The 15,941-nt window shown below is 35.0% G+C and overlaps 1 protein-coding gene across 1 annotated transcript in view; it reads right to left on the reverse strand.

The window, feature by feature from the left end:
- Positions 1-207: 207 nt before the first annotated feature.
- LOC129256293 (homeobox protein Hox-A7-like) overlaps positions 208-15,941 on the reverse strand; it is a 53,271-nt gene continuing 37,537 nt past the window's right edge. The window contains exon 3 of the mRNA XM_054894537.2: positions 208-344. Within this exon, the coding sequence (XP_054750512.2) occupies positions 208-344 (137 nt within the window). The remainder of the gene's footprint in view (positions 345-15,941) is intronic.

A 15,941-nucleotide genomic window follows, 5' to 3' on the forward strand; every position in this document is an offset into this window, starting at 1 on the left:
CTTTAATAATATATTTTTTTAATCATTGATTATTTCTTCTCTTGATCCCTATTCCCTGCTAAAAGCACAATTTCAATATATGTACATATACATGAGCATGTATATCTTTTCAGGTAACCGTGGCAGAAATGTGTGACAGTAGAGCGCCATCACCACTATCTCATCACCACCACCACCACCACCATCATCATCTTCCTCCTCCTCCTCCTAATCATCATCATCGTCATCTACATCATCATCATTATCATCATCCTCCTCGTCGTCGTCGTCCTCCTCCTCATTATCATCATTATCATCATCAGCATCATCATCATCATCATTATTATCATCATCATCTTCCGATGCTATTATCATAATCAAGAGGTTCCTTGGAAATGACCTGAAAGCGTTTGGTTCTCTGACCGCATATCATGTTATGTTCTGTTACTTAGTCGTATCTACTTCATTTGTATTCTTGACTTTCTTAGTAGGTACGACTTTAACCGTCACAGCCGTATTGCCGAATTATCATACCTGTTGCACAATACAGTTTTTATTTGTAGTAAATACAAACAATAGTTTGGTAACAGCAGATGTTCTAATTATACACGTGGATAAAAATATCACAGGCCAGTATATAGACAGGAGTGGATCCAGAATTTTCCAAGGAGGGGATTTTTTACTGGAAAAAAAAAAAAAAAAAAAAGGTCTTGACTATCCCCCCCAAAAAAAACATGTGACAAGGAAAAAAACAAAGATCCTCACTTGCCTTTGCATGATATATTCCACTAAAAAGAAATATTCTTCTGCATCCTGTATTTTTTTGATGCGTTTTGTTTGTTAGGAAGAGATATTAATTTCCTTAAAGCATAACTGTGTGGGTATAGACGGTAAATATTGTGAAAAAATAAAGAATACTTGATCAATCACAATGAAAAGACAAGAAGGACTTTTAGGCGACTCCAAGATACTACCCATATTATGAAATGCGAATTGTCTGTTAATATACAAGTATATGTTTTGTTTCATAATAAAAAAAAGGAAAAACAAACTTTTTGCCCACATGAAACGAGATGGAACATAAATATCAATATATACATACGCACTAAATAGTTTTGATTTATTTTCTACGGACTCTCCTGGAAAAGGAAACTACGTATACTCAATGGCTCTGCTGATGAATCCTCATTCTATCTATAATGGTTCTGATACTTAAGTTGAATAAAACCTCTGTTTATAAGATTTGGTCAAAACGGAAGTCCAATGTCACTGACCAGGTCCTAAGCGAAGGAAATTGTCCGTCCCTCCGCCTTCTACATTAAACGTACTGCGCTACAATCTAGCTGGCCATACAACTATGCCAACTACCAGTAATGCAACTTTCTTGGGAATTGAATTCAATTTTGGTGGATGTGTAGTTACGTTAAGTGGGAATAATTATCGAAAATAGGTTAACATTGAAATGGAGTAAAGCATAGACGATGATTCGATAGAAAAGCCTGGTAAGATTCGCTCCGTTCAGTGTTCCCGTTTTCCTCCGCTTTCTTCTAATTCCACCATTGTACAGCCAAGATCTCTATTTTCTGCTCAAACGGATTTAAGTCAGTTTTCGCCGTCTTCATTGTAAGCCATCAAATACTTTAATCCATGCCTTTTATCTGTTCGACGAAGACGCATAAGTAGGGAATATTTTTGGCGGGATTTCGCCAAGATTTTGCTCGTCGGCTGCAGCACCTGAATAAAAATGCAAAGGATACAAACGCGGGGGTTTTAACGTTCTTGGGCAAGAGATCTCAAGCATCTATTGGTAAGCGTAGAAAAGGCTTAGACTCACCGGCTCCTATGGATTCGATGAAAGAAAGAGTAACCGTCTCATCGACCGGAAACTCTCCTCATCACGAGTTTCTTTATTTTTTTATATTTTCATCTTCTAAAAAAAATTGATATAAGCAGTTTAGCTGATCTTTTACCCTGTATAGATTTTTTTTAATATTCATAGAATAAAATAAATACATTTAATTGTTGAAATATTTACCGTCTTCATGGCGTACTGCAAACAGTCCTTAACATGTTCCTTATCGATCAGGCTCGAAAGTAAACAATTTCTGCTCGCGCTTCGCGCTCGCAGTAATTATCTAGTTAAATACGCATCTTCTTCAGGATCACAAACATTGCCCGGAATGTTCAATTTTCAGAACAAAATACATAAAATTTTCTAAAATTTTGGTTCGCGCTCGCAATATTCAAATAGGGTATATGGGATGAAATATATTTATGTTGTTTCAACAGATTAAAGCTGAGAAGTCATTATTAGGGCTACCCCTTCAAATAAAACAAAATCAACTTTGAGCGGCCGATCGGGGTAAATGGGAGAAAAAATTCTCCCCCACCCCATATTGGCGAAAACTGGATCCACCCCTGCATAACATCCATTTTCTCTGCTTATCCCATTCTTTTCTCCCCACTAGTATTTATCTTTTTTGTCTTTTTATCTGTATTTCTTCCAGTTACATTATCATGATTATCATGATTATGATTTGCTTCACTTTGATAAAGTCTGGTTTATGATATTTTTTAAACTAAATTCCCCCCTTTTATTTACTTTCTTTTCTATTCTGATGTGCTTGTGGGTGTGTGCGCGCGTAAAATTGATTAGGGCTCGAATCAGGAATCTCAGCATTAATATGTCAATTGATTATTAAAATAATTTGATTTATCGAAGAAGAAAAACCACAGAATTCTAAAAAAAATTGGCAAATAAATATAAAATAATTTAAACTCCTGAAATAACCAACTTTTTTGTGAAACCTTTTGTCATCTTAACTTTGAATTCGATAACAATATACGTGTCAATTTTGATAAGAATAGTTTCCATGCCCTTCTTTTGATCCGTTAGTCTATGCAATCAAATGGATTCCTAGAATCTGGTAACTTTTAGGACCTACATGACCTACTAGAATTTATCAAAGCTATGCATAGTTATTTATATACCTATATATATGTATATATATATATATATATATATATATAATTGGTAAATAAAATTGGCACACACACACACAAAATATACAAATCATGATAAATCATGATGATATATATATATATATATATTTGCATTTGAATGAATGAATGTTTCTTTTCACTCATGTGCAATTAATCATGAACACGAAATTAATTCAAATTCAAAATTTATGTTTTCCTCTTAAGAGCAAGGTATCTAGATTTTGTATAGCAGATATGTGTATGAATACATGCAATTATTGCTATAGGGCTGCGTTCAATAATCATGTATGGTATATAAGATAGACAATGATGGAACTAGTCGATTCACGGTTGTCATAGCTGTACAAACCAACCAAGCCAGGGACCAGACTTTAGATCAGACTGCACCCCTATTAATTGATGAGGAGTTTTGTTCTTTCAATACAAGATTTCTAGGGCGGGTAACCACAATTACTACGAGATAGCACCATCCACTGTCTCTCCCCTCGCTCTCTCTATCTTCAAAAGAATTGACTTTGATGAGTATCAGATATCACAATATTTGAAGAATTGGATTATTAGCAAAAACGATGGTTAGTACTTTGACCCAATGTATTTCAATAGTGGTTTCTGCACGATCTTTCGCTCTTTTTTAAGTCTCTTGTTAAAAATGTAAAGAGTTGAATTTCCCCACGGGCGAAATGTCAGTGTTGGCAGGCGCTCAGAACAGCTTTGAGACCTGAGAAAACGCGCCAACGTATTTCCACTGTCAAGAGGCCAACGGGCTTCGGGCGGTTCAGGATGCCGTGTGCAGCCGACCAGAACTTCCCCATTTGAATGGGGCGAGTCGCACAAACTCGCACAGCCAGCAAACCTGTAATTCTGCACGCCAGAAAAGAGCCTCGAGGTATATCTGGTAGAGATCGTACCATTTACAACTGTTACAATTGTGAAGTCAAGGTTTGAGCTTAATTGAAAAAAAAAGGGGGGGGGGCGAAATTTCAATAAATGGGTAATGAAACACGTTACATTTTTGTCCAGTTTTTTTTTCTCGAATAGAATGGAAAAGTCACCATCAACTAAACACGGTTACCCTTACTATTGTAAGCCAAACTCAGCACAGTTCCGGCTGTTTGGCCAGCAAAGTCACTAAAACAGAAAATGATCTTAATATTTCTCCCTTTTCTGATGATTGTTTCCGCGAGATGTTTATCAAAACACCTTTCTGGTGATTAATCTTTGATAAAAATAAACCTCGATTCTTATTTGCGCCGTGATTGAGTCTTTGTTTTGGCACTGGGTTCGTTGTATGCAGAACCAAGGAAGCGAGAAATTACCATTCGTCAAGAAAAGCATGCCGTTTCATTCGTAACGCCATTCTGTTTCGGCACGTCCATTGTGCAGTGATAAGACAGACAAACTGGCGGCGATCAACCGTGTCAAAATCATTTCAATATTTGCATTGTTTTTTCACGGTTTGGAGATTAAAATTCAAATACACAGGTGCGCTGATCAAGATGGATTGGCCATGGTAATCTAAAACTTTCTGAAATATTTTTTCTCCCAATGAAATATTGGGGTAACCACGTCTGAAACTGAATGTGAGCAATCCCGAAAGAATAGTCACTGCTATTTTGCAGTTAAAACTGTTTTAGGTATAAATTGCTCGATAAGATTAATGAACGAAAGTCTACGGGATAAAATGCCTCGTGTACATCCACAAAGTCCTAGGGCAAGATGAACCATAATGCCATGAACTTAATAAATTTGATTTTTTGCACTCTTACTTCTAACACATTATGTCTTTTTGATTTCCAAACTGGATGTAATACTATTCAGCGCAACCGATCCACTTTTCCAAATATCCTGCTTATTATCACTATTGAGTGGAGGAAGCCCTTTACTAAGCTAATCAACTTTCGAATTGGAATGATAAAAAAAACTTGACTATTATTATAAAATGATTAAAACAGAACTATGTGAAAATGCACTTAACTGAGTGAACTGCAGCCCCGTGGTTCTAATTGATAATTTCTCCTTAAAATCATTTCATCATCTCATTTTGAATCATGAAATTCCTCTTCGAGACCAACACACAAATGTCTCAAAAACACAAAGACAACACCCATGATTTCCTCTTGTTTCACGATAAATACTCTCCACATCAAAACATCACTCAATCAGTTGTAGTTTACCCCACCCCCATGTTTAAAGGATAGATCATAAGAATTAATGAAGAAAAAATAAACTTTGCCTAATCGAATTCAATTTTGTTAGGTCACATACACAATCTTCGCGCACATGAACACCCCGCTACTTTACCTTTCTCCCTCCCTCGTGAACACAAATATCGTACACGCCTCTAATTTAAAAAGGGTGTATTCTATTTTTCTCATTCTTTCTCTCTCTCACACCCAAACATACATACACACAACACATAAACACACACACCCTCAAACAACCCTCAGGTGCGCACACAAGCACAATACACGTTTTGTGCTTTAAACACCTGTACACACACCCCCACCCATACCCACCCACACACATTCGCGCCAACACACACCCACACACTCATCCCACACGTATACTCACTCTCTTCTCATCCACACATGGTTATTATCCTATTATGTTAGAAGTTCACAAAGTCAAAGGCCAATAATACAATACAAATTGAGGGTATCGTTCAATTATTTCTACAAAATTGAATGTCTGTTTTGAGGAATTTACAACGTTTATTTTCGGTTTTAAATGAATCTCTTGCTACTTCCGATAGCAAAAGTATGATTGACATGACAATGATGTTTTGACACGAAAGGATGATCCTTTGGTATTACACAAAATATCTATGGGAAGTCTCATCTTCTATTTACTCTTCATTACAATTATATCCTTTCCTTTATTTCAGTGTTTTGCCATACAATGCTGTACTCTGTTGCGTGTATCATCACCTTGTACAGAAACCTAGCCATGGGTGCTCTACTTCTATTCATCGAGTTAGATTCTTGGCTTAACATCTCTTGTTTGAACAAATGATGTGGTTTCGCACTAACTTAGCCACATTGTGGAATGGAAGCTGATTCTCACTCCATTGCACAGTAATTGTAAAAACCATAGTCCACAGTGCGCTCAAATACAATTAAGTTCATCAGCACGAATTTGATGGACAGCTTTGAAAGAATCCACCACTCACTGAAATAAAATAAAAACATTTGACTTGCTGGTAGGGAGTTATGGAATCTCGTGAACAACATAGCTGCACCCTGTATTCATTTTAAAGACGGTACAATATCAATTTAAAATATAGACTTGGACAAAAGCGGCAAATGAATGATTACCTTTAGCAAACAAAATTTATTTTGAATGTCATTGAAATCATGCAATTTCCAATTGCTAAAAAATTAAGTAGGGAAGTTGAAGCTCGATTACTTATTCAGAGTAGAGGCATTCAGTTTGCAAAATTTCTTTGCAAGAGAGTGAACCAAGTCAGTCCATCCTCCCAAACTCATTCTAAATATAGTTGTTTTTGTTTTTTTTACAGAAATATCGTTTAAAAGAAGCAAAACACGCCTAAAACCTATTCCGTTACAATTTTGATTAAAAAAATACTCAATATTGGGTAAAATGGGAACATGCATGTTGGTTGGGTATAAAGATACAAAATATTTTGTAAATTTTACACAATGTTATGTTGAAATGTACCCTTAAAACATGCATTTTGCCCAATATGGGGTAAAAACAGAAAAATACTCAGCAAACATGTATGTTCCCTTTTTACCCAATATTGGGTAAAATTTTACTCATTGGTTTTAGCGTGTAGATTCAAAGTTTTAGTAAAACCTGTAAAGTGATCAGATTTCCCGTCAGATAAAAAAAAAATTAGGATTCAGTAATGATTATCATCCATACATTCCAATCTATATGTATATCATAATATTGATTGTTACTGATTAATTTTAAATTTTGATTTTAGCAGTTACTCCGATTAAGCGGTAGCAATGTTATATTTTCTTAATAATATTTAATAATATAACTATATACAAAAATATTTGAATTTAAAATATGAGTACAAGGAAGATGTTGTCTTTTTCCATGTTCAATTAATTGTGGTAGAAATTATAGCCACTTCAAAGAAAACAGTGTGACATAATGCAAACACACTTGTGTAGTTAGATGACTGATAGATGAGTTAAAGGAGATGTCCACCCCAACAAAAAGTTGGTTTGAATAAAAAGAGAAAATCCAACAAGCATAACACTAAAAATTTCATCAAAATCGGATTTAAAATAAGAAAGTTTTTAAAGTTTTGCTTAATTTCACAAAACAGTTATATGCACATCCTGGTCGGTATGCAAATGAGGAGACTGATGACGTCATCCACTCACTATTTATTTTGTATTTTATTACATGAAATAGGGAATATTCTATTTTTCTCCTCATTGTCAAGTGAAACAACGATTGATTCTTCCCTGAACATGTGGAATGACCATTGTTTAATACTATAATTTTTATGATACAGTCAAGTTGGTCCTTATTGTGAAATCTATAAAAATGAAATATTGTATAATTCAAACAATAAAAAACAAAAGAAATAGTGAGTGAGGGACATCATCGACTTTCTCATTTGAGTTGTGCGTATCACTGTTTTGTGAAAAATAAGCAAAACTATCAAATGTCATAACTTTCTTATTTTACATCTGATTTTGATGAAATTTTCAGCGTTTTGCTAGTTGGATTTGTCTTTATTTATTCAAATTAACATTTTTCTGAGGTGGACTTGACCTTTAACGAATTTACTTCATTAAACAATTTAAACAGAATTGCAAAGTAAAGCGAATTTTGGGAAATGTCCCAGTTTAACACAAGTTGTGAAAACTTAAAAGAAATAGGCCTAATATTATGAATGTTTGAAAGATTAGATCAGATTCGCCGGCATCTGTTTTCACGGGCAATTATCAAACTACATCATGGATGCAATAAACCTGATGTAGATAACTCATAAGATGAAATAACTCTGAATTATTTTTTAGGATTTTATTTTTAGTAATTTTAGAGCAATAGAGCAATCTAATATCTCCTACTCTTATTATAATATCTCTTATTTCCGAATTACTTGCCACTTGGCAAGTTAATATGTTAGTTAAAACATATCTTATTTGACAATATATCTTTGTTTATTGTATACGTGTGCGCGAGTTTTGTTTAATTAATTGAAGAATAAGGAGACACATTCCTGGAAAATTTAATCATTTCATTGGCATATCATTTTGTTTTTGTCATTTCATTCTTTCATAGTTTTTTTTGTATTAAGTAGTTTTTATTGACAACTTCAGTTCATATACAAAATAAAATATATATAACAAATAGAAGTTTGATGTCTTTACAAATTGATAAATACCTTGACAACTTATACATTTAACATCATTTTTTTTCTTGAATGTTACAATAAAACACAATCATGTCAGACATCTTCTAAAACATAATTATAAATAACATTGATAATAATAATATGCATTAAGAATAAACTTCTACAATAAATTCAACATATTGAATTTTTTTCAGTGTCAAATACACAAAAAATAAATCATTAATAAAACCTAACGAATTGAAGCCATCAGCATATTTTTTTTTTTAACCCATCGCCTCGGCCTCTTCACTCAAATAAAATCAATCTCAACAACAAACTCAGCCCTGGACCCTACCCCCTCCCCCCGACCCTCCCTGAAACACCCCCATCCCCTATCCGGTGGAGAGCTGGCTCTGGGCTTCAATACATGGTCTAATAATTAAGTTTTCCCATTTAGAGAAATGGATTGTAAGAGTCCCCCTCTTTGTTGCTAAATTATTTTCTTCTCTTTGATCCCCCTAATATTATTTTTTATTTCATTCAATGAAGGAGGTTTTTTTAATTCTCGGTTTTTGTAAATAAGATATTTAACTAAAATCAAAACATGATTAATTAATTGATATTTACCTTTACTTTTCTCCTGCTTCCCGAAAAGAATTTCCTGCCAACTAAATTTATTTATTTCAAAATTTAAACTTCTTGCACACAGATCCCAAAGTGATTTTGAAAATTCAAAAAAAATAAAATAGATGTTCATACGTTTCTTCTTCCTTTTCACAAAATGAGCATAAATTGGTCGAAACAAGACCAAAACGGAAAAGGTGGTGGTTAGTGTATATAATATTATGAAACTCCCTTAATCGACTATTTAGTGTGCAATATCTTAGTCTTAAAAATATACTTTCTACTTCCTTATTGGTAAGATCATAATTCGTTCTAATTTTGTCGAAAATAGAAGGTTTAATGTCATTTTTATTCAACAGCTGTTCGTATATTTCTTTTGATTTTAAAATCATTAAATTAGTTGTTTTCTTACCCAAATTGAAATCGATTCCAGAGTTATGCTTTGCATTTATTTCGATATTGTTCTTCCAACTATTAAACGGGTAAACGGGCATATATATGCTTGATCTTTTCAACATCTTTTGCATCTTAATTCAAATTAAGAAAATGTGTATCACATTTTAGTTTACCATTATTATCCAAAATATGATGCAATATATAAACCTTTTTATAGTCTAAATGTCAATCGATTAAGTTTTAAGAAAAACAAAATGTTTTATTGTTTAATAAAAAAAAATTATGTGCACATATAATTGGTACAAATTATTCTTCTTACATTTCGATTCCTTTATGATAAAACAGTAGTGGATTGAAATTCCTTGTTCACGTCACCGTGATCCGACCTCCATGTGTGGAGTATAGGGCCATGGACCCTTAGGGCAGGACCACTTGGCCACTGCACCTCCATGGAAGTGATACAATGCGATAAAAAAATACGCCCTCATTCGACTATAATAAGGAAAATTATAAGTTACACATTAATTTGTTATCAAACCGAAATTCAACACTTGAATAATGACGGATTATCTATTCGCAATTAAAGGAAGCAGTTTTAATCAATACGAAGTGAGGTTCCTAAGGTAAACATCCCTTGTCTGTGACTCTTTTAACAATTTTGATGTTAAAAGTTGGACTTTCCTAATTTTCATTCATGAAGGGCTATGTTCATACCTACCATGCTCGCAAAAAAAGGAAATAATTTTCGGTCATTCTTAATTTATAAATTCATCATTTCCATACGTCTGCTCTTTAATAATTCGTTGATTGAAATGAAGAACTTCGAACAAAGATGGTGAGGACCTTCTTTCTTTTCTTTTGTTTGTAAGGTCAACATACAATCAGAACTTCATTTTTTTCCAAAGAAAAGATACTCCAAAGTGAGTAATGTTTATGAAAAGGTTTTGGAAGCCTGTGATGATTAATGAAGGCCTTTGAGACGAGTGAAACACCGCTCATTCATCACTGCTGTTACACATAGCCAAGGCAGAAGTTAGCTACTCATCTCAGGTGAACTTTGAACGTTCCTTCGTTGTTGCCAATTGTGGAAGGGGTCAAGAATAAACAAATACGGTTCACAGAAGCATGCGTTTTATAAGTTATGCTTTCCGCTCCCATGCGCTCATTGAAGCTTCCGTAACGCTTGGCAATTCAACATTTTTCATTCTTCATAATTCACATGACAAGGTTTTTCTCCCTTCTATCTTTCTTTCATTATCCTCAAAGAATGGGCGTAAAATCGTCAAAATAAATTAGTATAGGTTAGCATAATGGCGATTTCATATTTCCTTAGCACAGTCGAGAGTAATTCCTGGCTTTATCTGTGCTCACGGCGAAAAATTGCTTTTCTGTGGCGGTGTTTACTCGCTGTCAAAATTAAACTTATATTGCAATATCTTTCAGACTTGAAGCATGATGACATTAAAAAATGCACTTCCTCATGAAAAATAATGGAAAAATACAAATTAATTCAGGAAACCATTTCAATAAAAAAAAATGTGAGTAGGTCTAGTTGCAGTGAGTTTAAATAATTGTCTAATCTTGATTGGAACTTACTGCTCGGTTACCTAGACTCGATTATTTTCTATCATTCTCATGCAAATACTATAGACACTATAGGCTATTAAGAAGTGAAGAGTGACGTCGGTTTTGAAGGGTTGTGATGGGAATGGAGGGGTGGTGGTGCAGGTTAGTGGTTGTGACTTGTGATGGTGCTTGGTGTTATGGTGGTGGTGATCGTATGGTAGTGGTAGTGATTTATAGTGTCGAGATAGACACGGTGGTTAAGGTTGTTTGGTGGTAGCGGTTTGTTGATCATGGTGATGGTAGTGATGGTAATCATGGGACGATGGTGATTGCGACAGTGATAATTTTTCTTCTTGAACTCCGTGTTACGTGTTGGTAAATGATCTTTCAATTAAATGTAAATTCAGGGTTACTTGCCGGTATTAGGCCTACAACTTTGCCACATTTCGATATACATACATGGGGGCGTCGCGTCGTGGTCTAGTGGTTACGAATCCCGTTTTTCAATGAGAGGGACGTGGGATCGAATCCAAGCCATGCCGTTTTTTCCTTCAGCAAGAAATGTATTCACATTTACTGCACTCAACCCAGGTGAGGTGAGTGGGTACCCGACAGGATTAATTCATTGAATGCATCGAGCGCGCCTTTAGCAGCTGGAGCTACAGCTGGGGTAATATATAGTGCGCCATTAAATAGGAAACTAGATAAATCGGCGCCTTATAAATGCTATAATATTACTACATTTATCAGTGTTGACTTTACCACCAATGGTAAATTCCACGTAAAGTGTTTTGATATTGATTGGCTGATGAGAAATGTTACCATGGTAATTCGCATTAATAGCGGAGTTGCAATCATGCATACATTCATATTTTCGTACAGCTCCATGTTTTTACTGCATTGTGTCGATCAGTTCTACAATCGTCCCACACCACCTATGCCACTTGTTACGTGTTGAAAATGAACGATATTAGACGGGCTGATACTTGTTTGCTGGAAATTATACAATAACGAGAATAATCAGATATTATATCGTGTTTGTCACACTTAATCTATTATGACAAAAATGTTATTTTAATGTTCTTTAATAGTTATCCTGAGCTATCAAAACCCAACTCCCTAAACTTGACTCCCTGCCTTCTTCATCATCACCATTAATATCATAGTCACCACCACACCACCACCATACCTTCTTCCACCATTGTGACCAGCATGACGATGACTATAATGACCAACACCACTACAACCACCACCTCCACCACCACCACCACCACCATCATCATCATCATCATCATCATCATCATCATCATCATCATCATCATCATCATCATCATCATCATCATTATCATCACTATCGTCATGAGCATTTCCATCATACAATTTCCATCTTATAATCTGCACCACACCCAAATTCACCACCATCACTACCACTACCTCTACCAACGAAAATCTACCACCATCACTACCTCGGCCCGACCACCATCATCATATGATTACCATCCAGTGTTCTCCACCACCACCAAACTTTATCACCTCAACCACCAACACTATCATCTGGGATAGAAAGTCTACTCTCATCATCATCTTCTGAAAAAGAAAATGACATCAGAGGAGTATCATCATCATCGTTATCCCTACGATGAAAGATGGGCACCTTGTCGCGGGACAGGTTAAGACAAACAATGCTCGTTTTGAGCGGCACTTCCAACCTGGTCTGCCACAGACCGTATGCTATTCTGATATTATCCAAGCAAACATTCTGACAGCAATGTTTCGAGAAGAGCGCGATCAGATAGACAATTCTCTTCCTCTCCCTCAAAGATATGGAGAGAGAGAGAGATAAAAAAAGAGAAAGCAGAGAAGGGGGTGGGGCATGAGAGAGATATATGGAAAAAAGGAGAAGATGCAACAAGAATGAATATGAAGAACACATAATAAAAGAAGGAAGGAATTTCAAATAAAATAATTAGCAGTAGCAAAGGAAAGACAAACACATATTCAACTTGTGTGTCATATACTGTGTTAATCATTCAATCATGTATTGTCAAAAATATTTATTATAGTGATTTCAATAAAGGACCCCTGTGGAAGGGTTTAAAAAAAAATAGAAGAGTGAATTTTGGTGAAGATGGGGTAAGATGAAAAATTGCTAAGTGGAAAGGAAAGTAAGATATAGAGTTTAATGCACGAAGACAGTGGAAGAGAGAGAGAGAGAGAGAGAGAGGGAGGGGTGAGGGGGATGGATGCTAAAAAACATATTGAGACATGTGGAAGAAGAAAATTTTCTGAAGAAATAGGAGACGTGTGTTTAGCACGGTGCTGGAAATACAGACACAGAGCATATGTCCACGTGATGAGTTACAGAAGGATTTTTAACTTAAAAAATGAAATTGAAACCATTTTGGGGTTTTTTCAAAATTATAACAAACAGTCTGTCATAATCAGACAGCTGGATATGAATAAGTATAATATTTTTATCAAAACATTAAGAAAACTATCTAATCCAAACGTTCTAAAAAAACACTATATAATCTAGAAAAAAATAACTAATGTCATTGCAAGGAATATAGCCTGTTTACAAGTTTTTAGAATATTTTATATAAAAACTTCATCACTTTTATCCTAACTGAATAAGTACATATTGACGTACTTTTTCAGTGCAATAATGTATATCTTTATAATTAAGAAAATAAATGAACACCGTATGTGATCCGAAATGTTAACAAAAGTATAGCGATTACTATCTACTGAAGATGTTTACACACACTCAAAAAGAATATACTAAATATTGGACAGAGAGGGAATATAATATGATAATTTTTAATCTTTATCATTTTACCATTATTTTTTTATTATTATTATTGTGTATTATTATTATTATTATTATTATTGTTATATTAATGGACTATGAAACTCCTTTGCCGTAAATGATAATTTCCATATCTATAAACTAGCAAGTGCAGTTATCCGTTTAGGGCTTTAGAAACCTATCAAATCGCGAAGATATAAACAAATTTTATATATTATTATTTGGAAAATCAGATAAAGCAACATACCTCGAAGGCATATGATGGATCAAGGAGATGATATCTCCTTGGATGGATCAAAACAGAAAATAATTACAAGTTTTCTCTTTTCAAGGACGCTGAGAGCTGTCGGTTTACCTTCGACATACGAGCGCGTGCGTTGAATGCCAGCTGTGAGGTGACCCGATCGCTATAAGGATAACACGAAACTGACAATGTCTGCTGAAGATGGGACCGACCTAACCCCCTTGGGGAGAAGATCTGCACCCATTCACTGCAGATCAACTATCCCGGGACAGAGAAAAGACATGGATCGTTCCCTCTTCAGAAAGCGACGGCATCTCCTCGGGCTAAGATCAGACGGAATCAACATCTTTTCGCTAGTGTTTGGAATGGAAGAAGAAATTAAAAAATAAAAAATAAAGAAGAGATGGAGTGAAAGGGGCATGTTAATAAGATGAAGAAAGAAAAAAAAGAGAGAGAGACAGTGATAGAGGGAGAAAGAGAGAGAGAGGGGGGGGGGGGAGGGTGAGAGAGAGCGGGGGAGAGAGGAAGGGTGTGAGAGATTCCGGGTGTGGATAAGAAACTTGAGGGTGAAAGAAAACGAAAAATGCAGAACGCGTGATAAGATACAATTTGAAAAAAAGATGTTCCAGTCTTTTCATATTCATTTTCCTCTTTTTATATTAGCAATCCATCTATCTTTCTTCAGAGATTCAAGTTCATTGTCTACAGGAAAAATCAATTTAGCAATTTGTAAAGAGAGAGTCATTTACTTTTCAACAGCCCCCAAACATTGCTCGGGGTGTTTTACATTCATGGTGCTAAATAGTTGTTGAATCAACTAGTTAAGATAAGAGTAACTGCTCTGAAATTGAATTTTTTTTCCCGAGTAAGGTTGAAGTACATGTACACATGTTTTTGGATGTGAGCTCGGGGCATGTCAGGTAATAAAACTGTTTAAAATCACCCGTAAAATGCCTCGAATTCATCTGTCACAGCCGTTAGTACCAAATTCATCATATCATGTAAATGCATGGTCCGTTGCACTAGGTGTCAAAGAAGAGTAAAATAGAAATTACTTGGAGGAAATTGCAGAAAATTACCTAAACAATCTCCTTCTTTCCATGCAATATACTCATATAACTTTTTGATCATAAATCACAATACGACTGCGAATTTCAGTGTCGAAGACTGTAAAATATTGACTCGAACACTTACCAAAGCTCTAGACTTATGTGAATCTAATCACTCAAACATTAACTTCGCCACGTCATAAATGCAAATTACCTGCCTTAAAGATTTATGTATTTGAGTTGGTATCTTCCTTTGAAATATATAATAGTCGACTAAACATTGAAGAAACGTTTACGATCCATTCAGCAGCAACGACAATGTTTTGTATCGTCTTCATTGCAGCTGAGATAGTTGAATTAGGCTGTAGATCAATACGGTACTGTTTGGCGGTTGGGAAAGCCCATAGTAATTCGTTTAAAATTTAAATGAAAATCAAATCAAGGTAACACCAAAATGTGTATTGCGTATTTTCAAAATATTCAAATTTGATAAAAAAAAAAAAACAGCTGTCTTTAATTCTGGGGGGGGGGGGTACAAACGCGATAATGTATTATCTTAGCAAGATCGAAATCGAAATTCCAGAAAACGAAATCAGCCTATTGTTTAGATATGCATGAAATCAAAGAAAGGAGACTCTGCATGACGATGGGTAGAAAATACTGGAATGCCTCAAGACGCTTCACAACAGAGACCCAAATGGGAAATCATACGATACAAACATATTAATATCTATGTACATTGAACTTGTCTAGTTTTTATTTCAATTGAAAAAAAAGGTATATGAATGCATGTAGGAGTGTCCTAAAACTAAGTCAATATAGTACTACTCCAGTTAGGTCTAATAAAAAAGGATTCGAAGGAGTGGTGAGGTTCTTTCCCACCGTCAATCTCTATCTGAATGTGAAAGATGGCTCTGCAATCAGTAAACCTATAGGCCTGTGATATAC

This window comes from Lytechinus pictus, chromosome 3, assembly GCF_037042905.1.
Source record: "Lytechinus pictus isolate F3 Inbred chromosome 3, Lp3.0, whole genome shotgun sequence".
NCBI classification, from domain to species: Eukaryota; Metazoa; Echinodermata; class Echinoidea; order Temnopleuroida; family Toxopneustidae; genus Lytechinus; species Lytechinus pictus.